The sequence below is a fragment of the Salvia hispanica genome, chromosome 2, assembly GCF_029641045.1.
Source record: "Salvia hispanica isolate PSC_SH4W2 chromosome 2, Shi_PSC_v1, whole genome shotgun sequence".
Taxonomy (NCBI): domain Eukaryota; kingdom Viridiplantae; phylum Streptophyta; class Magnoliopsida; order Lamiales; family Lamiaceae; genus Salvia; species Salvia hispanica.
Window position 1 is genome coordinate 66139725 of NC_142693.1, and position 23949 is coordinate 66163673.

The window sequence follows — 23949 nt, forward strand, 5'->3', positions numbered from 1 at the left end:
CTACCAATTCGATCAACTTCACGTGTTAAAACCAGAAATTGAGTCAATATTTGATTAGTTTATCAATATTACTATGGTAAAACATGACATTTCAATCGAAAGAAATTGTACGTTTACACTTTACACGCAACCAATACTTTTTTATAACAATTTAAAAGGTTGAATTTTGTAGCAGGGGTGGGGTTAAAGTTTGACAGTTTTCATTTTTTAGACGAATAAAAACGAAACATATTCTCTAAAATGCTTTTATGAAACAAATTTATGTTTAGCTCTCTCTAGACGAGTCCCGAGCCATCTTTACCGTTCCTATACCGGCCCAACTAATCCCATAATTAGTGATTAAGCTGTAGTCTAGTGATAATGATTAATTTACGATAACTATTGAATATTTTATGTTTTAAATAAAGTTATGCTCCTAGTGTTGGAGTACGGACAAACCGTAAAATATTGAGAAATGAATAGGATAGAGAAACCTCCATTGAAGGAGGATGAAGATTTTACAGAAATCGTTAATGTGAGAGGGAAGAGAAAAGAGAGAGAACATTTTTATTAATTGGTGACTATAAAATACAATGAGACGCCTTATATAGGCGCTGAAAACTACTACATCTGTCCACGAATAAGAGTTTCGTTTTTCCATTTTAGTTCGCCCGCGAATAAGAGTCACAGTTCACTTTTACCATAAATGGTAAGAGTAATACAGTTCCACCTTCCACTAACTCATTCCACTCACATTTCATTTAAAACTAATATATACAAGTGAGACCCTTATCCCACTAACTTTTCTTAACATTTCTTAAAACTCGTGTCGTCCATGAATGAGACTCCTAATGGCGGACGGAAGAAGTAAATGCTAAACAATACTTTGATTCTCCAATTCTAATACAAACCGTATGAAATTTGTATTAAATGTTAACCTACATATATACCTAAATAAATGAATGAATTGTGCAAAAAGAAATGTGTTTCCTGTCTAGGAAGTTGCAATTTCGGGAAACATAAAATAATTGATCCTCAATTTCACCAAACTTTTGAAGGACAAAAAGAAATAATTATTCACACCACCACTGAACTTAATTACATGCACTTAATTTTGAAAAGACACAATAATTTATCCTTATATGTATATTAGCAAAACTAATTTAATTTGATGACACCATTTGTTATAATTGGAAAAGTTTATGGATGAATACGAAAATCAGAAATATATAGGGTATATATATATTAGAGTAGTGAGTAGTGAGTGTTGTTAATTAAAAAAGAAATAAGGGTGAAATTGATTTAATTATGTAGTAGAGCGTGAGAAGAGGAAACAAACAAAAAATGGTGAAGTGCCAGCGCATAAACTGAACACTCTTCTCTCCACTATAAAGAAACCAACTCCCGACACCATCGCTACTCTCGTCCAGCCTTCTCTCTCTCCCCCGATGGATCTCCGCCGGAGGCCTCCCCGGCCTTCCTCATCCCCCAAAGCCTCCGATGCTCTGCCATTACCGCTCTATCTCACCAACGGCATTTTCTTCACGCTTTTCTTCTCCGTCGCCTACTTCCTCCTCCACCGCTGGCGCGATAAGATCCGCAATTCCACGCCGCTCCACGTACTCTCGCTCTCCGAGCTCTTCGGAGTTCTCTGCCTAATCGCCTCATTCATCTACCTGCTAGGGTTTTTCGGGATCGATTTCGTGCAGTCCTTCATCTCCAAGCCGGAGAGCGACGAGGACCTTATCCTCCACGAAGATCGGAAGATCCACTGCGGATTGAAGGCCAAGCCGGTGGAGGAGCTTCCGCAGGGCGATGAGGAAATCGTCGAGCGCGTCGTTTCCGGGGAAATCCCGTCGTATTCGCTGGAATCGAAGCTAGGGGACTGCCTTAGGGCGGCGAGGATACGGCGCGAGGCAGTGCAGAGGCTGGCGGGGAGAGGCGTGGAAGGCCTGCCTTTGGAGGGGTTTGATTACGAGTCAATTTTGGGGCAGTGCTGCGAGATGCCCGTGGGGTATGTGCAGATTCCCGTGGGGATTGCGGGGCCGCTGCTGCTCAATGGATGTGACTACTCTGTGCCCATGGCCACCACGGAAGGCTGCCTCGTTGCCAGCACCAACAGGGGCTGCAAGGCAATCTATGCCTCCGGAGGTGCAACCTGCGTCCTGCTGCGAGACGCCATGACAAGAGCTCCGGTTGTCAGGTTTTCCTCCGCCAAGAGGGCTACAGACCTCAAGTTCTTCCTTGAAGACCCTCTCAATTTTGATACGCTGTCGGTCGTTTTCAATAAGTAAGTCACCACTTTTTACTTTTTGTCTTGGAATCTATCATCTCTTCTCTTGATTAATTGGTTGACTCAAGTATGGAGCTATGGTCCTTTTCTTTTTTTAGGATTTCACCAATTCTGATGTGATTGGTGTTTGATGTTGCATCTTCTGAAAATTACTAGTAGTAGATTTTAAGAGGTGAGTGGAATGATGAGGATACAGAATTTTCAGAAATAGACAGATTTTTAGTTTTAGAGGGTTGCTGCTCCAATTTTGGCTTGTTCCTCGAATTTTCAAGGGATAATTATTTTCTTGATATTTCGAGTTTTCTTTAGGAGTTTAGATATTCTCATGTGTTTGCCGTTGCACCTTCTAGAATTAGGGATTGCGAATTTTGAATTCGATGGTTTAACTTTAAGGATGAGAATTGGGAATTTTCAGAAGACAGACTAATTTAACTTTTATCTTTACTACATGGGTGGATTAGACTTGAAGGTAATTTTTTTGGTATTTACAGTTTTAAAGATCATGATTTTGTGGTTCTTATAAGTAAAAGGTATCATCTTTATGATGCGTATTATTCTTTGTTGCACAGGTCGAGTAGATTTGCTAGACTCCAAAATATTCAATGTGCAATTGCTGGGAAGAATCTATACATAAGATTCAGTTGCAGTACGGGCGATGCTATGGGAATGAACATGGTTTCGAAAGGTGTTCAAAATGTTTTGGACTTCCTTCAGAATGATTTCCCAGATATGGATGTCATTGGCATTTCAGGTAAGTGCTTTCTTCTGATTTTGCTGCAAGGTTTTAAATCTTCCAATTATTACGTGCTTCCTTGTTTTGACTGCCATGAGCTCTCACATGCATCCAGTGAGGACTAGCTTTTTTTTCATTGTTCATCTATGGCTGCCTTATTGTATCGTATTTCAGTCTGTGCTTGTGAATTTGATTGTGTTGGCTTTATAGTTTGTTTGGGGACCATATTTTTCATTGGCAGTATACCAGAGTATAATTTGTCTTGCTTGGTGCAGGAAATTACTGTTCTGACAAAAAACCATCTGCGGTGAATTGGATCGAAGGGCGTGGAAAATCAGTTGTTTGTGAGGCTGTGATCACCGGTGATGTGGTGTCAAAGGTACTGAAAACAACTGTACCCTCCCTCGTGGAGCTTAACATGCTCAAGAACCTTACTGGCTCTGCTATTGCTGGCGCTCTTGGTGGCTTCAATGCACATGCTGCAAACATCGTCTCTGCAATATTTATCGCCACTGGGCAGGATCCAGCTCAAAACATTGAAAGTTCCCACTGCATTACTATGATGGAGGCTATTAATGATGGCAGGGATCTTCATATTTCAGTGACAATGCCATCCATTGAGGTATATACAAGATCTTATTCGTAGAGTATTGTATATCATAGGTTGAGGGTTAAAACGTGCCCTTGTTACTGTATCCTAGGTGGGAACTGTCGGGGGAGGAACTCAACTTGCATCACAATCTGCTTGCCTAAACCTGCTTGGTGTAAAGGGCGCAAACAAAGAGTCTCCTGGATCCAATGCTCGGCTCCTGGCCACCATTGTCGCTGGTGCTGTCTTGGCAGGAGAGCTCTCACTAATGTCTGCAATTTCAGCTGGTCAGCTTGTTAAGAGCCACATGAAATACAATCGATCAAGCAGGGACATCACGAAGATTGGCTCCTGAAAGTGGCTGGTGTCAACAAAGTGGAAATGCAGGCCAGAGGGGTGGACAGAGGTTACAGTCATGATGGGCCAGGAGAGGCTGGAACTCACGTGCGTGCAACTTTATGGAATGGGACTCGACTTGCCAGCTCTTGCCGGGCAAGTCTTGTGAATGATCTGGAGTTCTCCTCCAAGTGTTTGTATTGCTCTTATTTTCTTTTCTCCTCATTCCCGCCCCTCCCCTGTCTTCATGTTTTTTCTTAGTGAATCGAAGTTTCGCTGTTGGCTGTAATGGAGGCCGGTTTGCCTCACCAAGATCGGTTTATATGTTTGTAATGCAATCTTCTTGTTTTGCTTTTGCTTTTGCTTCTTCTGCTGCTGCTGCGATTTCTAGTTTTACAGGTAAAGATCTCTCTCTCTCTTATCGTGATCATTGAATGTGGACAAATGAAGTTTGAAGCATGTCTGTAGACTGTAGCTATGTTTGTGGCTCTGATTCAGTGGTAGGGTCGAATTGTGAAAAAAAATCTAAGCTTTTGAAATGTATTGACTAGTGATTTCGGATCATAGTTTAGGATGAAATAATTGAGGAATGAAAGCAATACTCCTTAGTTTGGTGAAGAATGTAAACCTATGTAGTACTCCAATTTGAAGTTTGATTATATCAAAAGAAAAGGAGTGTAGAATTTTCAGATTTCCAACTTAAATTGTTTGTCTTAAAACCTTTAATTAGATTATCGATACTACTGTCATATACTTTTACAATATCAGTAATAATTTTCAATAATAATTTACATTTTACATCTAAAATTTGTCGTCATGTATTAATCGCGAGAAGGTGACAAATTAAATTTCGGGATCAAGAATAATCTATCTATTAATTAACTCTAAAAGGTGCTTAATAAGGAATATTATTTGTCCCCAACCCATGTGACGCTGGCATCACCAATTGGTGAATCAGTTAGCTACCCAATTAACAATAGGATTAATTAAGAAATCAAATCGTGATTAACATCGACAGAAATGTTATCATGACACCGAATCTTAATGATATTTTTAGCGTATGCCAGATGGGTTGGCATAATTCAGGAATCAGGACCACAGAGTAAATCAAGAAATTTTACCGATGTTTTTATTGTTAAAACTCTTAAATCTTGTCTCACGTTAACTTGGTAATTGATCTAGCTTTTTTTTTTTTGGTGTTTCAATAAGTAAAATTAAAATGCGAGAAAATGGGGGTACAAGAAGACACATGAGGGCAGTGGCCTCACAGTTGGATTCCGCACACACCTAACCCTATATATGGAATCTAGGTACGGGAAATGCCATGGACAAGCCCATGGTTGACCCATTTCTAATATTTAGACTTCATGAAAGCCTCATGTTCGATGACTTGACAATTACTATCTTTTTCGGATTTATGGAACTAAGCACGCGCTATAACACATCGCTATTGCAAAAATGAATCGTTTACACATTATGATGGAGTAGTATATTCCTTTATGTATACTCCTGTATTGGTCCTAAAATACTTTGTTATTTCTTCTATTTTATGAGCTAAAAAGTACACGAATTTTTACTTGTTTTTATTTATCTCTCGATTGCCATTACATGGTACACATAAGAATAAGACAATATATTTATATAACTAAGTTGGGTGGTGGGACTTGAAATTCTTAATTATGGATTATAAATATTTACTAGAGTGATGCCATTTCATTTTGTCTCAAGTTTCAAGATTGTCACACACGTGAAATTTTCAGGACCACGGTCCACCAACATCATGTTGTTGGTTGCTGTCTATAAATTTCGTGTGAATTGTTTGTGGACCATTATATTATTATAATGTGGTGGTTGCACATTGATTGTATCGAACTTGGTCTTGAGCCATATAAATCAAGGTTGTACGACATTTGGAATTTTACCATCTTTTTAGGGTTGTAAGTTTTCTTTCATCGAATAGGATACGGCTTGTGTCCTCTTATTTCATTCTACAATCGACTCATATTAGATCATACCCCCTAGCCGTATCATGTATATTACTAAATAAATTTGTTTAACACAGCATTACACACTAATTGTGGATAACTAAAAAAAATTCATATTCAAATGATTTTTGTCTTGGTAAAATCAATAACTGTCCTAATTTAATCTCAATGCAATTTGGGTTTACCAGTATTAGTCTATAATTCACTCCATTGGGCCCAAATATATTCACTCTACAATTCATTTTTGTTATGGGCTGCAGCCTGCATGGGAGGAGATAAACTGCGAATTCCACAGGGCCAAGTTAAATTCCAACTGGAGACACTATATAAATTCTAAAACACATCCTAATTTCTGTCAAATTAAAATAGAATAAAATAAATGAAACACACCCATAAGAACAAAACTGGCGTAGTACAAATACATAGGCGCTTCTTTGTACAAACGTAGAGACTTATGTTTCTAAAACCGAATTATATTTACGAAGATTAACAAATGTCCATATTGACTTATTGTGGGCCCTTGAGTTGATAGAAGTTGATGTTTTCCTAAATGGGTATGGATGAATGTGAATGACCATCACTCAAAATGGGCAAATGAATTTTGGACCCCAAGATGTGATGCCATTGCCTTATTCTATGCCAAATCAGCTATATATCTATCACTACTTAGCTGAATTATGGCGAAAAATCTTTGTATTTGCCCCAATTAGAGGCATTATTTGGGCCCATTTGCTATGATATATGGTTCCCTAATATAAATATTGCACTATACCACCTTTTCTACAATTATTTTATCATGAAATTTTGAAATTCAACTCAACAACTATGGGGTCGACAGTCTAAAGCAAAAATAAAAAAAATTCATAAAAGATATTGCAAATTGCATTGGAGTCAATGAATTGAATCGACAAAATTAACTTTCTGATTTCTTACACTGTAGAACTACTAAGCTAATGATGTTTCTCACTACTAACTTTGAACTAAAAAATGTGAAAGACCTCTACAATCTAAACTGCAAATACAATCATGCATGGTCAAAGTTACACACATTCACAGAGCCAACTTTTGCAGGCATGGTAGTCACACTGGATGTTCGCCAATAATTAATCTAAACAAAATCTATAAATAGTATAATGAATCTTTAGGTTTAGCTATTTGACTCGAAAGGAACCCGGACGAAGAGGCGTCCGTGAAGGCTAACGACAGCTGACGTTTGAAGTGGGTTAATCCTGGCTGGTAGGCTGACCACCTGGATAACATTCAAATTCGTTCATACGATCGCAAATGCGATGACACAAATGTTATATGCAAATATCTCAAGACACGAAAGTACTGAGAAGTCTAGGCTTAGAAATGACAGATTACAAAACAAGAACTTCTGATTTCATTTAGACTAAAGGGGATCGTCGTTTGGCTCATATGTGCATCAATCGGGGCAGAAGGTGATGGAAAGATTACCTTCTTGAATGGAGTAATGCCCCACGGATTATCAGCTTGCTCGGGCTGGCCTGTTATGACCAATCTCCCAGCAGGATCTGACTGGACCCGCACCTAAGCAGCCATTCAGCAAACAGTTTATACATCGCTATTTCACAGTTCCACAGACAGAAATGCAAGTGGTTCGTGTGCAAGACATGACTATGGGAGGACAAGAATCACCATGCAATGTTCCCTTAAATCCTAAACCCTTATTGTAACCGTCAGAAAATATGATATGAATTGTGAAGCTAAGAGTGAATACGTGTTTAAAGGCCATGCGTACCTCTTCACGAAGAAGCCCTGGGACCAATGCATAAACTTCAAAACAATCCCTCTGCATAGTAAAACTAAATGGTCAACTTTTATGCATGTGCGATTTGAAGAGGTGCAAAGGAGGAATATGAAAAAGAATTTACCGTTTGGCGTATGTTTATCTTCACCCAATCTGCTGGAGGACCCACATCAACAACTGATGTCACAAGCCTACAAGCATACATTTTTTAATGTTTTAAGTTCATATTGAAAAAGGATGGATAATATCTATCAACATCATGTATTGAATCTCACGCTTATGAGGAATGCCACTAAGAAGGGGAAAAATCAAACATAAGTTCTACTACATAGCAAGGAGATCTCTATTGAAAAGTACTACATCCAAACACATTATTGCTGGAAACTAAACAAGGATCAACAAATATAAGCATTTCCGTTATCAAATTTCATGTTGACTGCTAGCACAGTTGGATTACTTGTTAAGGAGATCATGGTTCCACGTCCCACGATGAACACACACACACACACATATATTTATATTGTAAGACTACACAACCAGAAAAAGAAAGTGTCTTCTGCCTGAAGCTCTGAAGTCATACTGGTCATAAATAAGCAGAAACTGGGAAGAAAACAACCAAAACCATCTGTCTGCAAACCAACTGATGGCTGCCTTCCACAAGGAGTCAAGAACACACTAAGAGTTTGTAAATGCTCAATTCTATCAGAAGGTCTATAGAAAGAAACACTAATTGAAAAGAATCAAGACTTAACTGCCTTGATGTTTCAGTACGAATAGCCTTGACTGGAAGCTCAACCTCATTTTGTCTCTTTTGCTTGAGAGAAGCTAAATGTACAAATCGAATTAGAAATATAAAAGAAGGTGGTGGTGATAGTAAATTAGTAATACTAAGACCTAGCATAATCAATCATTACTACTCCCTCCGTTCCATGGCAATAGAGTCATTTTGCCATTTTGGTACGTTCCATAGTAATAGAGTCGTTTCCTTTTTAAGTAAAAGTCAACACATTTTTCCACACATACTTTACTCTCTCTTACTTTTTTCTCTCTTCATCTCTCTACCTTTTTCATTTTCCACTTTATTTTCCCTTTACTTAACTCACCTAACACATTTTTTCTTAATCTCCGTGCCGAAAAGTTTCGCCTCCATTAGTACAATTCATAGAGGTTATTTATGAACATATTCATGAAAATTTGAGGGTTAAAATGTTTACCAATGCTTTTAGTGTTTTTCTCACGCTTCACCATATTGATGTTCTTGTCCTATCAAATCATAAAAAGAAGAATTTGAATTTAATGCTACATTCAAACGTAAAAAGATTGGCTTCAAGATGATATTTTCACAAACCTTTATAACAGGCTCACCAACTTCTCCGTAATCTGAAAGGCGCTGGACATGCCAACCTTGCATAGCACGAGCAGCAGCATCTCTTCTAGCCCTTCCTGGTCCGGATCCTTGATAGCCATTCCCCTGTGATATCATTAGACGAATTGCAATATATGACAAACACCGAGCTTTATGCAAAAACATCATGTTAAAGATCTACAAATAGAAATAGATGCAGATCACATACATAGAGACCGTATAGATATCAAGGGACAAGAATAGCGACTAAGGGCATATATCAGCAGAAAGGAGGGGGGAGATGAAGGATAGGAGACAGAGAGGAGGGTGAATGTTTATGCCATAAAGTTTTCTTGCTTCAATCATCTACTAGAATACACTTCTTTAGGAGTTTTCGCGACAAAACAGCTTGCATGCACAAGTAGAGTGATCCAAGAAAGACGAGTATAGGGAATTATTATTATATTAAACATAAGCCTATACTAATGCAAATTCACCTCACTATCAGCACCAGAAGCTTCATGGAGCATTGCTACTGGGAGTTGAAGATCACCACTTTGTCTCTTATGCCTTTCATATTCTAAAAGAGACTGATACAACATATAAATGGACAACAGTTATTTAAATGGTCAAATGAAATGATAGGAATAAACTATAACTAATAACCCAAGAGTCACCACTTAGTTAAAAGAGTAATCAGTAATGAATGTCCTGGATTTCGGGCAACCGAATAAAAATTCACATCCTTCCATGATGAACAGAATTATGCCTGTTTGAACAGCACAGAGTTGGGCTCAAATTTTTTACCTTCTCGTAGAAAATGCGGAAAGTCCATGAAACTGTTGTACAAGTCCTGCCCAAGAAAAGACAAGTTCCGTGAATTAAATTTTACAATATACTGTATTATTATATCTTAAAATTCAAATGGATACAAATCACTGTACAAGCATAAGTAATTGAGTAAGCCTCAAGTAACATGGGACGGAGGGAGTATCATATAGATGAAATGTGAAGGTATTCATAGAATTCTTTAGTTGGAAGTCAAATGAATACTTTCTGTATAGTATTATTTATTTACTAGTTCAATGAATTTGATGTAAAAATTATTGAGGATATGACAACTGACAAGTAATAAGTAATTGCTTGCTGTTTATATTCAGAGAAACACATATTTTGAAGATATCCTCACAAGTTTGATAACACATAGTAACTCCACAAAACAATTATCCAAAAAGTAAGCGCAAGAATATATCCATAGGAAAGGAGGAGAAACAACAAATAATCAGATTTACCTCAAACAAAGGAAAAGGGAAAATGAAAAGGGAAATCTTACTTTGGTGGATGAAATGACTCTCCTACCTGTCGCCACAATTTGGATCCAGTTACCTATCAGATGTTTAAATTCAGAGAAATTCAGAGAAATTCAGAGAAATTCAGAAAAACAACATCTCAGCATATAATATCATCATCCAACAGACAATAAAACTTTCAAAAGTCCCCCATTCAAGATGCATCTCAAATATTAAGAAATTCTTACCCTGTCATAACCTCCCAATCTAATCACAGCTCTCCATAGCCTAAAGGCCAATAAGATAAGGAATAAGATTTTATCCAAGGTCTTAGTCATAGCTGCCAAAACTAAATGCAAACAATACTCACTTCAGGCAATTTAATGGTTGACCATAAAATTTTGGTGGTTTAAAGTCTGTTGCCCTCTCACGGTAAAAACTTTCAAGTTCCCTTATAAATGCTGCTTGGTCCTCTGGCGTTCCATCATCACCGTCTGCCATCTGACAATAAGATAAAAATATTAGAAGCATTTCTTTTATTTTTATTTTGTGTGCATAAATGTAATTTTGTGATTTATTCATTACCAGAGGTAGTGTGGCTTGACTGTAAACAGTCTTGCCTGCTTCTCCGCTATGGCTCCCCATATTTGTCGGAAAATATCTGACAGTGGAATTGGGTGTAGCAAATTCATGCTTATTTAGTAGAGACGAATCACTCCCTTCGAGTCCAGTTATAGTTTCCACACTCTTGGCATTCCCATCAGTTACACACCCAGCTAGAAGTACTTCTTTATCCTGTTCTTTTGGTTCATCATTAACTACTTTATCCTCATTTGCATTAGCTGCATCTTCCACCTCTTTATCCCCACTCTGTGGAACCTCAACTGATGTAACGGTTTGGACTTGAGGAGACTCGTTTGAAGATAATCTAGTTTGAAGTTTATCATTGTCACTAAAACCACCCCCACTATCGACGTTTTCACCTTCCATTTCTCTTTTCGCAGCATTTTTAACACTTTCTTCATTCTCCCCACTCTCTTTGGACTTTTCCACTTCAATGTAGCCATTGGAATTTCCATCCACATTTTTAATAGGAATTTCACTTTCAACATCATTTGCAACTGGATTTTCCTCTTTCAACCCATCATTAGCAACACTTTCCTCAACCACATCATTCTTCATACCACTTTCAGGCACAGTTTGCACTTCTGAATTAGCCTCAATACTGATTCCCTCTTCATTCTTACTTTCAGTGTCAACTTGCTCACCTGTTGGTTCAACATCCTTGACTGACATTGGCTCAGTAGTCTGGCTTTCATGGTTAGTTTGAGCTTCCATTTCACTCATGGCATTGATCTGATCATTTGCTTCATTGCTCAGCTTATTTGAGTCGTCATCACCATTTCCATTTTGACTTGCATTCTCTGCAACAGTAACTGCAGAGGGAGGGTCATCCTCTTTAAATTCACTCTTAAAGTCGAACACTTTATAATCGGCTTCTTTGATTTCATTCCCTGAATCAGGCTTTTGGGCATCATGCATTTCTACATCTTTGTCATCCATTATGCTATCTATTCCACAATATCATCAAAGTTCTGATAGATTCAGTTCCATTAAACAATAACAGGGGGGGGGAAGAAAAAAAGAAGAAACAAAATCGACAGAGGCCGATACAAGTATAAAACCAGAACGCCTGTTAGACCATTCATAAAAGTAAATGCACACAAATCATCGTCCAACACTATCCATCCAGGAATCGGAGCATTTCTAAACCCTAATTCCTCCAAATGTAATAAATAAATTGGAGTACAAAAAAAAAAACTTGCGTGCATGAACCGAATCTCATAAACAACAATTCAGTGGGCGGAAGAGTCAAAACACCACGAAAACAATATCAGATCAATTCAAATTCCAGATTCACATGCAGCGACAAATTCAACACACGCTCACGAATTCATGCAGGCGCAAACCTGCGAAACACTTACCTCAGAAAACAGCTCAGGGCACAAGTCCGTCGAAATGGAGATGCGATAGAATTCAAGTCTGGAGTCAATACATTGGCGAGTTAGAGAAAAATGAGGATTCTGCAGGCACACAAATTCCAGTCCAAAATGTTGTTAAATTGGGGAATAAATAGGAGAAAATTGAAACGTCCTTATAATCCAAACAGCGATTACATAGTACGATAGGGCGAATCGTTAGCAAAGAGGTAGAAAGAGAGAGCACCTTGAAACGCCGGAGAGAGAGAACGGCAAAGAAAGTCCCCTGCTTCTGCGGTTGCCTACTTCAATACAACGATGTAAAACACACCTGGATATAGATTTACCGTTCACAAATGCCCGTTTTGCCCTTCTAATTTTGACCGCAATTTGATTTTTATAGAATTATTATTGTGTCAATTTATTTTTATTTTTTTATGGAGATTACAGACGGTGTGATTTCTGATTTGTTAAAATTGGTATACGGTATTAAGTGTATTGGTGTTATAGAATAGTTAATGGTTTTTATTGTCATATTATCTTCATATCTATTGTTTCTATAATGTTATTGTATCAACGGATTTAAATAGAAAATAAAAATTATTATCTTATTATTTACTACATTAGTTGATTGAACCATGACTTCAATTATCTATATTTTTTTCATAAAATCTCGTACCTGAAAAAGCTCAATTGGCTATTTGGTGGGTGATATGATTTTGATTTTCTACTGTTAGACCGTATAAATCTATTCTTGCTTTGTTTTCAAATTAGTAATTTAGCAAATATGGTGAAATTATGAAAATCGTTACATTGTTTTGAAAATTTGGAATTATCTTCAATTCGATGTAAATTTTATTTGCTAAACATTCTCGTATTCAATTGACATACGCCCCGATTCAAAATAGACTTTAACAAGTTAATTTAAAAGTAATACTGTAACAAAATTTGAGTAAGATTGTTTCCCATATCAAAATTTATAAATGGAATCAATATTTGAATGTCTATTATGTAATACTAGTATATTTTGATCTTTCTATTGGTGTTGGTGTAATTTAAAAGTAATACTCTAACAAAATTTGAGTAAGATTGTTTCCCATATCAAAATTTATAAATGGAATCAATATTTGAATGTCTATTATGTAATACTAGTATATTTTGATGTTTCTATTGGTGTTGGCGTTTGATTATGTTTGCATCCAAATTTGACCGGGTCCATCAACGTCTCGACTCGTGATATGATTGGTTATGGGCTCATGCATATTGTTAGAAGCGTAGTAAATTAGCATACCATTAAACTAAAATGGCTATACGTATATTAAATGAGCTACGAATTGCAAAAGTATTAAACAAGTATGAAATGGGTAACGGTTTTGTGTAATAAAATTTTCATTTTCATTTACAAAATATTACTGTTATGCAATTAATGAATTTCATATCTCCAATGATCTTACTATCATGATTTTGGGTATAATAATCTAATGAAGAATTCAATTTCGAAAGTTGTAAATAAATTTTTACATTTATGTAATTCTATACATATATTTTAAAAATATAGTAATTCGATGACATGCAAAAATTGTCAATTATTGTACTAGTATTTAGTATTATATATTATTGGCCCGAAATGATTATGAAGAAACAAATATGGGTATATGGTGACCTATCATCATACATAGTGAACTCATTAAAAATAATACAAAGCCAACGCTGAAGTTTTTTTTAATTATTGTGATTATTCACCTATATTAATTATCATTGATAATTAAATACGAAACAAAATAATAGTATTAATTCCTAATAATTAACGCCTCCAAAAAGAAATTTAACTTGGAGTGTTTACTAACTTATGGTATAGGTAAGCCCAACATACAATTTAATTTGAAAATGAAGTCCAATTGGGCCCAATTGGATGCACCTTAAACATGTGTGTTAAATTAAAACATTAGGTTAGGTTTTTAAAATCTAATATAATATCCAAACTAAGAAAACAACTCATTCTTCCCAATATAATTTTTTTACATAATTAATTTTAAAAAATATTGGTTAAACTTTAAAATACTAATAAATTACTTGAGCTTATTATATGCTTGAATAAATCTCCGAACTCTTAAATTTCATTGAATTAAATCATAAAATATTTTTTGATGGCAAGCCTTGTAACTTGTAAGTTTAAGGGTCCAAAAAATAAAATTTTCCATCAAATTATATGGTCAATTAAAAATTAATTACTTTAAACTCACAACATTCCTGAAAATAAACGGAATAAATGAAAAAAAATCCCATAGAATTTAAGTTTAGAGATGAACATCGCCAATGATTAAGGTAGTACTTACTTGTACACAATTTAAGTGTAAGCATTTACGTCATATCTCAACAGAAATTGACAATAGCAAATTTGTATTATGCTGATATTGCTATGAGCACAAATAAAAATATTAGCAAGTGGAAAAGGTAGTGCAGAAACTATCCCAGAATAATTAGTAGAGTACATACACGGTGACGGAGTGTAAAATTTCGTGACATTAAATATTGTGTATTTGCCTATTTGGTCTAAATAAGAGACCATTGCTGACCACATTTGTTAAGCATATACGAAAGAAATATAGAAGTTTAGAATATGAAAGTATGAGTTATTTGGGAACCACAAGCTTCATTTTCATAATGATAAGATTATAAATATCATTAAGTAACAATCATGAGTTATAAAATTTATTAAGTCATGTAATCCTAATTACAACGCGTTTAAACTTATGTACTAGTATCTTTTTTGGGAAATAATGTACATTTATGTTCTCTAGACATATAAATACTCCCCACCTCGTTAGAAATGAACACATTTAATCATGAGTTATAAAATTTATTAAGTCATGTAATCCTAATTACAACGCGTTTAAACTTATGTACTAGTATCTTTTTTGGGAAATAATGTACATTTATGTTCTCTAGACATATAAATACTCCCCACCTCGTTAGAAATGAACACATTTATTTTTCGGCATCAGATTTTATTTTGTGTTGTTTTATAAATTAATGAGAAGAGAATAAAATAAAAGAAATAAAAAAATAGATATAATGTTGTTTATATTTTAAGAAATATTTCATTTTAATAAGATAATAAAAATGTGTTATTTTTAATGGGATAGAGGGTGAGGAAGTATATAACAACATAATCGGGTATTATTTCCCAAAATGCCTCCACCCTAATTAATTAATGTCTTATATTTAATGTATATAATACTACAACGGGTCTTATTCTAATGCTTATAGCACCCTAATCCAAAATCAAGACTAAATCTCCACCTTTGGATTTTAAAATGAGTGGATGAGATTAAAGCTCACAAAATCTCAATAAATAGTAGATAAAATATCAACAAAAGGGTAATATCGTCATTATGTTATCATATGATAATTTTCGTGAGTGTTTTTTTATATCAACATTGTGTATTACAAATATCAACAATATGACATTAGAATATCAACACAAGGACAAGAAAATATCAACACATTTTGAGATTGAACATGCATAATATTGAGATGTTGCCTACAATATATTGAGATTTTTTGTTGTATTTATTGAAAATAGCTGCTTATGTACGAAAATTGAAATATAATTTATCAAATTTCATCACCCGAACATCGTCGGAACATATGCAATTGAAATCTCGTTGGAATCCTTATTAAATTATCTTTAATTTGATATATTTATTGCGAAAAAATAATTTAAATTGAGAGAATTATGTAAATTTAAAGATTTGAGATGATTTTGAGGAGAGAGAAAGTAGTTAGTTATAATTTCTACATATAGAATTTATATTAATACCCTTTTAATTTAATTAATAATTATTTAAATTTAAAACCTATTATACTTGACATTATATTAACCATAAAATCTTCTAATCTAATAGTTAAAAATTAGTCTCAATTTAAGATTGATAATTAGTTAGCAATAGATTACTCTCATGACTATTAAATAAAGAAAACAAAGAGATGTGGACATGTGGTAGTAACGAAGTTTGATTCATTATGCATAATTTTTTAATCCTATTTTCTGCGTGACTTTATCTTTATGACTCTTGTTAACTCTAAAATAATAACAATTAGAAAAGGAATTTCAATACTGCCAGTCACGACAAGGAGACCCACCTATAAATGCGAATCCTACGACGCCGTTTCGGCTGCATGCAGCAGATATACGTGCGTAATCTTTTCTCTTTTTAGTCCAATTGTGTGAGCAGTGTGTTTCTTGGAAATAAAAAAAAGGGTCTTTGTTTTTTCAGTCTTATATATTTATTGGGAAATGCTTAAAGATTTTTTTAATTCCAATCTAGAAGTTTTTCTTTAATGAGGATGAAGAAACGTGATCTACTTTGATTTCGAAATTTCTACATCATTCGTTTATGGCGTGATTTTCTTGAACACAAGGTACCTTTAATTTTATGTCTAATTTGATGGACTTTTATGTACTAGTACTATATATGCTTATTGCATGTTGATTTTGCTTCTTTCTTTTTGGGAAAGATTATATCTTTTCATGGTTGCTGCTACCTATCCGGATTTCATATTCTGGTAGAGTTCATCTCTCTCTCTCTAGAATAGTCTTGATTGCGATGGGTTGATTCTGATTGGCGTGGTGCATAATTATCCACAAAACTCGTGACACAAAAAGATAAAAGTCTCAAGTGTTGTTTGTACAAGCTAGCTTCTGTTAAAGTATAAATATGGCAGTAAATATGCAAACTAGTAGCCCGAATTTTTGTAGCAATTCTTGAAATTAATATCTAAATTTGGAGTTGCATAATGAGGGAATGCCTAAATCATGGTAGCATTTTGGATATTAAATGAATCCAAGAAAAAGGGTGGCTTAATGCTAAGGTGGAATATATTCACAAAAGTTGAAATTATCTAGTATGAGAAGTTTGCAATTGCAACTATGTCAGGAAACTGATGTTATTGTGATTTAGAGGCTTTGATGGTATAAAGCTTAAAGGTTGAGGTATTGCTGTTTGGAAAGTGCAAAAATGGCCCTTTTGGATCTATTCGCGGCGTCTTCTGTTCCTGTGGTGAAAGTGCTTCTGGTGACTGCGTTGGGCTCGTATCTTGCTGTGGATCGCGTCAACATTCTAGGAGACGATGCTAGGAAGCATTTGAACAATGTAAGTTGTGCTTCTAGTTTTTAGTCCATCATAAGCTTTGCGAGTTTATTGCCCGATGTGTATGTATATCCTCATTTTTGGCTACTTATGTATGTTACAGCTTTATTTAGATATTGTAGCATCTCTAAACAGAAATTTGTTGTTGGCGATTGAAAATGAAGTTTCTTTTGGCTTGTTCTTGTGCTTCTCTCTGTTTCAGTCTTTCATGTTAGTCGGAAAATACAATAAACTTTCTCGTCATAAAGTTTTGCATGTTCAGATGCTATGTCTAGAAAATGAATTAAGACAGTGCATAGTGCTAGATTGTGAAGATTTGTATGGTTAGAAAGTATTTATATGTGCATATTGTTGCCTTTGAACGTCTACTGGTTTCCAAACAATAACACAATCTGTTGTAAATGATCCTGTTATCTTGTGTGGACAGATTACGTTCTTTGTTTTTAACCCAGCCCTCGTCTACAGCAACTTAGCCAGCACATTAACATTTGAAAGCATGGTTGAGTTGTACGTTTTCTTCACATACCAATAATGCACTTCTGTGTTTCCCCGGCCTCTCATGCAATATTATCTAACTGCAGGTGGTTCATGCCCTTTAATATCCTCATCACGTTCATTTTTGGTTCTGTGCTAGGATGGGTGGTCATTCAATTCACGAGACCTCCTTCCCATCTTCATGGACTCGTTATAGGTTGTTGTGCTGCAGGTTGTGTGCCAGTCCCGACCACATTCTTGAATTTTCTTCTAATAAATGCTTGGTTTTAAATCAAGCAACTTCTTGTAATTTGAATCCAATGACCTAACATACTAGTGCATTTGTGTAAATAGGGAACTTGGGAAACCTGCTTCTGATTATAATCCCAGCAGTGTGTAGAGAGAGTGGAAGCCCTTTTGGCGACAGTGATGTTTGCGTCAAATACGGAATGGCATACGCCTCACTCTCGATGGCAGTAAGTTTTGAAAATCCATATACTACATGCTACTTGTATTAAGCTCAAGAGTGTGTTTGTTATGCTTCAGATAGGAGCAATTTATCTGTGGTCCTATGTATACAATATCGTTAGAGTATCCTCAAGTCCGAGCTCAAGAGAAGTCGAGATCATTGACTCTCCCACCCATAAGTCATCAAGAGAGGGCTCTCCGTCTTCGTCTGGGAAGAGCCTGACAGATCCTTTACTTTCTGAAACTGAAGACCATGAAATGGGATTAGGACATGGATTTGAGAGCAAGCCTCATCAGGTAATACCTCTGCATCTTTTACACAAAGTAATTTTTTAAATGTAAAAGATTGATTGCAGGTTTCTGTAGCAGACAAGATAAAGCAAAGATTAGGGTCAGTTTTCAATAAGATGAACTTGAAGAAGATATTAGCACCATCAACGACAGGAGCGGTATTGTTTCTTTGCTTGCATACAGAACACATGCAGCATCACTACTTTGATAAACATTAGTATCTTTTTGTCCACAGTTTGTCGGGTTTGTAGTTGGACTCGTGCCACAAATCCGAGGACTGCTAATCGGTGATGAAGCTCCATTCCATGTACTACAAGACACTGCACTTCTGATCGGGTAATGTCTTCTAGCACCTAATTCTCAGTTGCAACCTTAGTCTTAAGTTGTTGTCAATCATTGCAGGAATGGAGCCATTCCAGCTGTCACACTTGTCATGGGTGGAAACCTTTTAAGAGGTTGATGCCTGATAGAAAATTAATCATTGTGATGTTTTTTTGTTTGTAATGAATTTGTTCAACTATTGCAGGTTTAAGAGGTTCGGGAATTCAGAAGTCTGTTATTTTTGGAGTTCTAGGTGTTCGGTACCTTGCCCTGCCGCTGTTAGGCATTGCAGTGGTTAAAGGGGCGATCCGGTTGGGTTTAGTGCATGATAATCCACTGTATGAGTTTGTTCTTTTGCTGCAATTTGCCATTCCCCCTGCAATGAACATTGGTATGTCAGCTCTCCGTTTCAATTTTCAAAGATGTTGGTTTGTGTTAATGACTGAGCACTGCTACTTGTGATATGTTAGGAACAATAACTCAATTGTTTGGTGCTGGTGAGATGGAATGCTCTGTGATTATGTTATGGTGTTATTCATTGGCTTCTGTTGCTCTCACTGTATGGTCAACATTTTTTCTGTGGCTCGTCTCTTATTGAACGCACATTACTAAGGGATGAATAGCGCTACACAATGCTCGACTTACTTGATGGTTTAACAAACTTTGATTGGAGATCTGCAGGTTACTTTTTAATGATTTTGGATGTTAGCTTGTGTTGTAGTTCAACTGTAGTAGGTGATAATGTTGTTGTAGACGAAATTCATTTGTTGTATTTAAGTGCTTTCGACTAAATGATGTTGAAGACATGAAATGAAACAGTTACTATTCCAGCAAATTTCAATGTGAATAGTAAGATACTACTAACTAGAGAGCTACCTACAACAATATATATTGAGGCCAAGAGAGCATAGTTCCCCTAAAAGATGCAGGCTCACTCTCATCCAGACCAGCAACAGCTGATGCCACTGTGGGTATTCATGCCAGTTTACTAGAATTCATCAAATTTAAATTAGTGAGAATAAGGTAGGAAAATGAGCTGGGATTTCAAGAATTACTACTCCTGAAAATGTGTAGAGGCAGAGTCTCCGGGAAAGAGAGCTTGATTTGTCACCAATTCAGGTTCAGCTGAGACATTCAAAATTCAATCAACCAAAATATCTCAAATCTCAGAGCTAGGAGGAGGTGTGTACAAAATGCATATATATAGTTGTTCACTTTTCAGTTGGTTAGAGATTACATAAACACTGATATACAAGAAGCTAGCAAGCTCGTGGTTCTTGTTCATGGATGTAGATCAATTAAGATTGAGAAAAACCGCGGCCACTGATCGAGTGTAGCAAAGACATAGACGTCAAAAACCTTGCTTGGCTGCAGCAGGGGATTTGGGTGGGCATTATTGTATCTGTATGGATGGGAAACATACGAGGTGTGTATTCTCCAAGGTTGCTCTCTTAAGCGCCAATTTGCATTTGCCATACGATCACGTGTTTTCGGTTGAACTCTCTTCATTTTCTTTGTTTAGAATTATATTAGAGTTATTTTCATTAATGGTCCATCACAAATATCAATATTGCAGGAGCCCATAAATTACTTACTGTATTTGATAAGAGTCCATAAATTATTAATTGGTCCATTTATAAAATAAAGAAAAACAAATTCCTTCATACTATTACTAACTATGTTGAAAATAAGATATTTGTCCAATCGATTATCCTAATTAATAGTAACTATTAACATTAAATAAAACAATTCCCGATAGAGATAAACCTGATCCTATTTGTATTAGATGATAAATCCTAGTCTTATATATAGGGAGGAGGAGTAATAAGATTATATAGTGGAGTAGGATATATAGTGGAGGAGATCAGGTTTTCCGTTATTTCCAAACCGCTATACGCCACCGCCGCCGTCCCGTAAACCTCTGCACTCTAAATTAGCAATATTTTGTTAATTCTCATTCATATATATATATATAGTAATTCTTATTATTTGTAATTGTATGTTTGATTTTGAAGTCGCATATAAGTTTGAAGGTGATTGGAATATTGCTTGTATGTTTAATCAATGATTTTAATGTGTTTGGTTGATACAGAATATGAGGGGTGATTGTGATGTCTCTATGCTTATTAGCAAGGATTTGTTGGTCCTAAGCGATGATAAACAAACTCAAACTCAAACTCAAACTCAAGCTGAAGCTGAAGCTGAAACGTGTGTGGGTGTTGGGGAGTTGAATGACATAACCACTCAAAACGATTTGAGTGAAGAGGAAAGTATTGAGGTGAATGTGGAGGGAGAGGGAGAGGGAGGTGCTATAACCACTCAAAATGACATTGATTGGAACCATGAGTTCCCTCCACTTGTTACTCCAAATACTATCAAAGTTCTCGATCCAAGCCCTTCAACTTGGGTGGATGCACTCAAAAAACCATGTTGTCCCAAGAATAAATTCCACATATCCACCAAGGTAAATGGACAAAAATCTAATGTCAATGGAGAGCAATATTGTGATTCTGATACACAGCTCAAAGCGAAATCTATTGCACCCTCGGTTTTCAGTACTGATGAGCATGAGCTTGCCTCCAGCTTCTTTTCAATCAACATTCCAAATTTTCATGACAAATTTCTCAAGGAACAAATCAGTCTTGCAGATTTACGGGTGAGTCTCATTCATCATTAGAGTTTGGCATAACTAACAAAATAACTAGCATTGATTTCTACTCTTAGAATGAACAGAATGGTCATGAACATGGAAATGAGTTGAAGTACGAAGAAATAGATTCTCATCTGTCTATGATTGTGGACCGCCAAGGCCAAGTATTTCTTTCTCTTTGCACTTGTTATGCAATACTTACTACTTAGTAGTAGTAGTAGTAGTAGTACTATTAATTTTTTTTACATTTGGGCTTATTGTAGGAGGCCATTGAACAAGAGATGTTTCCGGAGGAGTATTTGAAGGTATGATCTCCTGATCAGCTGTTCTGGGAAAGCTATATATAGTTTCATTTGAGTTTGTTTCAATTTGGTATATGGTGTCTGCAGACTCCAAACGAAACCCTCAAAGCTAGTGGCTTCAAAGTTGAGAGTGTTGCAGTAGTAACACCAAAGCACAGTAATGGTGATTTGAAAGATGTTAGTAATGACAAGGTAGAAGAAATGGAGAGAAAAGAGCAGAAAGTTGAAATGGGGGAAGAAGAAAAAAGAGAGAAGGTGAGAAGCTACACCATTTTGATTTGATTATTCATTCCTAATTACTTGTTTTCGAATAATTGCAGAAGAGGCAGAAAAGATTAAGATTGAGGGAAAGAAAGAGGGCTGCTGCAACAGTTGCAAGGGATGGTTTTTCACTCAACATTGCTAATCAAGAGTTCAACAATGATGAAATGAAGAAGATTGAAACAGCCGAGAACCAGAGTGAACCTTCTTCTTCAATCATGCTTGGGGGAGATCAAGATGAAATAGAAACACCTGAGTACCAAAGCGAACCTCCTTCTTCACTCAACATGCAGCAACAAATTGCCATGCTCAAGCTCAAAGAAGCGTCAAAGATAGAAAAGGTGAGAAACTAAACTTCACATTACCATGTATTAGTATTAGTATAATTATAATATTATTGTTAACATATAGTACTATGATCTTTAAGCTGAAATGATCATTGTGTGTTCAGAGAAGGAACAAGAAGAAGGCAAAGGCAAAGGCAAAGGCAAAGGCAAAGACAACAACTCCGAGAGACAAGAAGATGAAGTGGATTTTCATCACCCTAATAACTTTTATAACTCTTATGTTATGTCGCAGAAATATTCTTTACTAGATTTGGTATATATATACTGTTGGTTAGTGTTACTAGTTAGTATCGCTCAGTATGTAGACTATTTGAAAGAATTAGTAGAAGTAGTAGTAGTATTTTTTGGATATGATATTAATTTCCTTAAAGTTGGCATTTCTATTCTAGTACAAACATAGAAAAAAGCGACGAGCACGAAAGGTGCTTGAATAATAGCTCACTCAACTGTGTCGCAAACAAAACTGAAAAAGGAAGAATCTCTCGGCACTTTTATTGAATGGGAAATAAGAACAATAACATAAATATAAATCCTCCGCAGAGGCCTACGACTACTGCTGTCCCGAAACTTGTTGGGAAAGTGATCTTGAAAAGGATCGAACCTGGGCAGCTGAAAGTTTGTTGAAGCTGTTGGATTTAACTAATCAACGATCGGACGACTGTGATAAAAGGGGGTTTCTTCTCTTGATCTGAACCGTTGATTTGGACTGATATAAGTAGCTCAAGGAGCTGAATAGTCAGACGATAGTTTTTCAATCAGCAATAGAAATTGAGAGAGTGAGAAGGGTAGATCAATTTGGGAAGAAGAGGATTCTCATTCCAGTTTCTAAGATCAGCTCGTGTTTGCTGATTCTTGTTCAAATTCTCATTCTGTTTTCTTGAGTGATTGTAGCTTGTTCCAGTTTGAATTCTCCGTTGGTGTTGAATAAAGATAGCGTGTGAATTTCCCGTGGAAGTAGACTTTTTACGTCGAACCACGTAACCCCGGTGTTGATCTTGCGTTTTATTTCTTTATTGTTCGTCGTTGCATTTTGGTTATTGATTGAAATCAACAACTGGCGCCGCCTGTGGGAATCGAGTGAAAGATGGCAACGGCGCGGTAAGAAACGGAGAAGTTCAATGGGAAAAATGACTTCGGTGTCTGGAAAATCAAGATGAAGGCTTTACTAACTCATCAAGGGTTGGAGGAAGCCATTGAGCCGCTGGCCTCCGATGAAAAACCGACCGAGAAGCAGCTCCAAATCTTGAAGAAAGCACATAGTGTGATCATCCTCAACCTTGATGATAAAGTTCTGAGGGAGGTTGCGAGGGAAGATTCAGGCGCTTCGATGTGGAAGAAACTGGGAGAGCTGTACATGGTGAAGTCTTTAACAAACAGGTTATA

General features: G+C 36.1%; 4 protein-coding genes across 11 annotated transcripts; 3 read left to right on the plus strand and 1 right to left on the minus strand.

Moving 5' to 3' along the window:
- The first annotated feature begins 1335 nt into the window (after positions 1–1335).
- LOC125221166 (3-hydroxy-3-methylglutaryl coenzyme A reductase 1-like) lies at positions 1336–4285 on the plus strand. Its single transcript, XM_048123291.2, has 4 exons — positions 1336–2269; positions 2842–3023; positions 3281–3627; positions 3707–4285. The coding sequence occupies exons 1-4, from the start codon at positions 1428–1430 to the stop codon at positions 3947–3949; spliced, it is 1614 nt and encodes a 537-aa protein (XP_047979248.1). The 5' UTR covers positions 1336–1427; the 3' UTR covers positions 3950–4285.
- A 2501-nt stretch (positions 4286–6786) lies between these two features.
- LOC125202628 (AT-rich interactive domain-containing protein 6-like) lies at positions 6787–12666 on the minus strand. 5 transcript variants are annotated; one of them, XM_048101072.2, is made up of 15 exons: positions 12547–12666; positions 12306–12404; positions 10906–11756; positions 10691–10821; positions 10569–10608; positions 10365–10417; positions 9839–9884; positions 9529–9621; positions 9035–9157; positions 8901–8949; positions 8439–8511; positions 7811–7877; positions 7678–7728; positions 7374–7466; positions 6787–7164 (listed from the first exon to the last, which is right to left on the minus strand). In XM_048101072.2, the coding sequence occupies exons 3-15, from the start codon at positions 11665–11667 to the stop codon at positions 7063–7065; spliced, it is 1683 nt and encodes a 560-aa protein (XP_047957029.1). In that variant the 5' UTR covers positions 11668–11756; positions 12306–12404; positions 12547–12666; the 3' UTR covers positions 6787–7062. The 5 variants fall into 5 exon arrangements, 3 of the variants coding, with proteins under 3 accessions (XP_047957029.1, XP_047957027.1, XP_047957028.1); XM_048101070.2 differs by having other exon boundaries at positions 10906–11891; XM_048101071.2 differs by having other exon boundaries at positions 10906–11891; positions 12306–12363; positions 12547–12596.
- A 3882-nt stretch (positions 12667–16548) lies between these two features.
- On the plus strand, positions 16549–19841 carry LOC125210647 (Auxin efflux carrier family protein). Of its 4 annotated transcripts, XM_048110209.2 has the most exons (12): positions 16549–16724; positions 16821–16868; positions 17264–17455; positions 17880–17959; positions 18034–18158; positions 18281–18402; positions 18473–18691; positions 18751–18843; positions 18921–19021; positions 19088–19140; positions 19212–19397; positions 19477–19841. In XM_048110209.2, the coding sequence occupies exons 3-12, from the start codon at positions 17321–17323 to the stop codon at positions 19602–19604; spliced, it is 1242 nt and encodes a 413-aa protein (XP_047966166.2). In that variant the 5' UTR covers positions 16549–16724; positions 16821–16868; positions 17264–17320; the 3' UTR covers positions 19605–19841. The 4 variants fall into 4 exon arrangements, with proteins under 4 accessions (XP_047966166.2, XP_047966158.2, XP_047966174.2 ...); XM_048110201.2 differs by lacking the exon at positions 16821–16868 and having other exon boundaries at positions 16550–16724; XM_048110217.2 differs by lacking the exons at positions 16549–16724; positions 16821–16868 and adding an exon at positions 16897–17174.
- A 953-nt stretch (positions 19842–20794) lies between these two features.
- LOC125189945 (uncharacterized) lies at positions 20795–22936 on the plus strand. Its single transcript, XM_048087452.2, has 7 exons — positions 20795–20919; positions 21099–21662; positions 21731–21820; positions 21920–21961; positions 22046–22213; positions 22279–22560; positions 22671–22936. Exons 2-7 carry the CDS (start codon positions 21102–21104, stop codon positions 22812–22814), a joined length of 1287 nt encoding a protein of 428 aa, XP_047943409.1. The 5' UTR covers positions 20795–20919; positions 21099–21101; the 3' UTR covers positions 22815–22936.
- The last annotated feature ends 1013 nt before the right edge of the window (positions 22937–23949 follow it).

Bases quoted from the DNA above. Each gene is read 5' to 3' on its own strand.
- LOC125221166 (XM_048123291.2), top strand. From the start codon at position 1,428: ATGGATCTCCGCCGGAGGCCTCCCCGGCCTTCCTCATCCCCCAAAGCC. The intron at 2,270-2,841 runs GTAAGTCACCAC...TTTGTTGCACAG, and splicing joins CTGTCGGTCGTTTTCAATAA to GTCGAGTAGATTTGCTAGAC. The intron at 3,628-3,706 runs GTATATACAAGA...ACTGTATCCTAG, and splicing joins TGACAATGCCATCCATTGAG to GTGGGAACTGTCGGGGGAGG.
- LOC125202628 (XM_048101070.2), bottom strand. From the start codon at position 11,883: ATGGATGACAAAGATGTAGAAATGCATGATGCCCAAAAGCCTGATTCA. The intron at 10,822-10,905 runs GTAATGAATAAA...TCTTATTGTCAG, and splicing joins GTCAAGCCACACTACCTCTG to ATGGCAGACGGTGATGATGG. The intron at 10,609-10,690 runs GTGAGTATTGTT...ATTGGCCTTTAG, and splicing joins CAACCATTAAATTGCCTGAA to GCTATGGAGAGCTGTGATTA.
- LOC125210647 (XM_048110209.2), top strand. From the start codon at position 17,321: ATGGCCCTTTTGGATCTATTCGCGGCGTCTTCTGTTCCTGTGGTGAAA. The intron at 18,403-18,472 runs GTAAGTTTTGAA...GTTATGCTTCAG, and splicing joins ACGCCTCACTCTCGATGGCA to ATAGGAGCAATTTATCTGTG. The intron at 19,022-19,087 runs GTAATGTCTTCT...CAATCATTGCAG, and splicing joins GACACTGCACTTCTGATCGG to GAATGGAGCCATTCCAGCTG.
- LOC125189945 (XM_048087452.2), top strand. From the start codon at position 21,102: ATGAGGGGTGATTGTGATGTCTCTATGCTTATTAGCAAGGATTTGTTG. The intron at 21,663-21,730 runs GTGAGTCTCATT...TTCTACTCTTAG, and splicing joins TCAGTCTTGCAGATTTACGG to AATGAACAGAATGGTCATGA. The intron at 22,214-22,278 runs GTGAGAAGCTAC...GAATAATTGCAG, and splicing joins AAGAAGAAAAAAGAGAGAAG to AAGAGGCAGAAAAGATTAAG.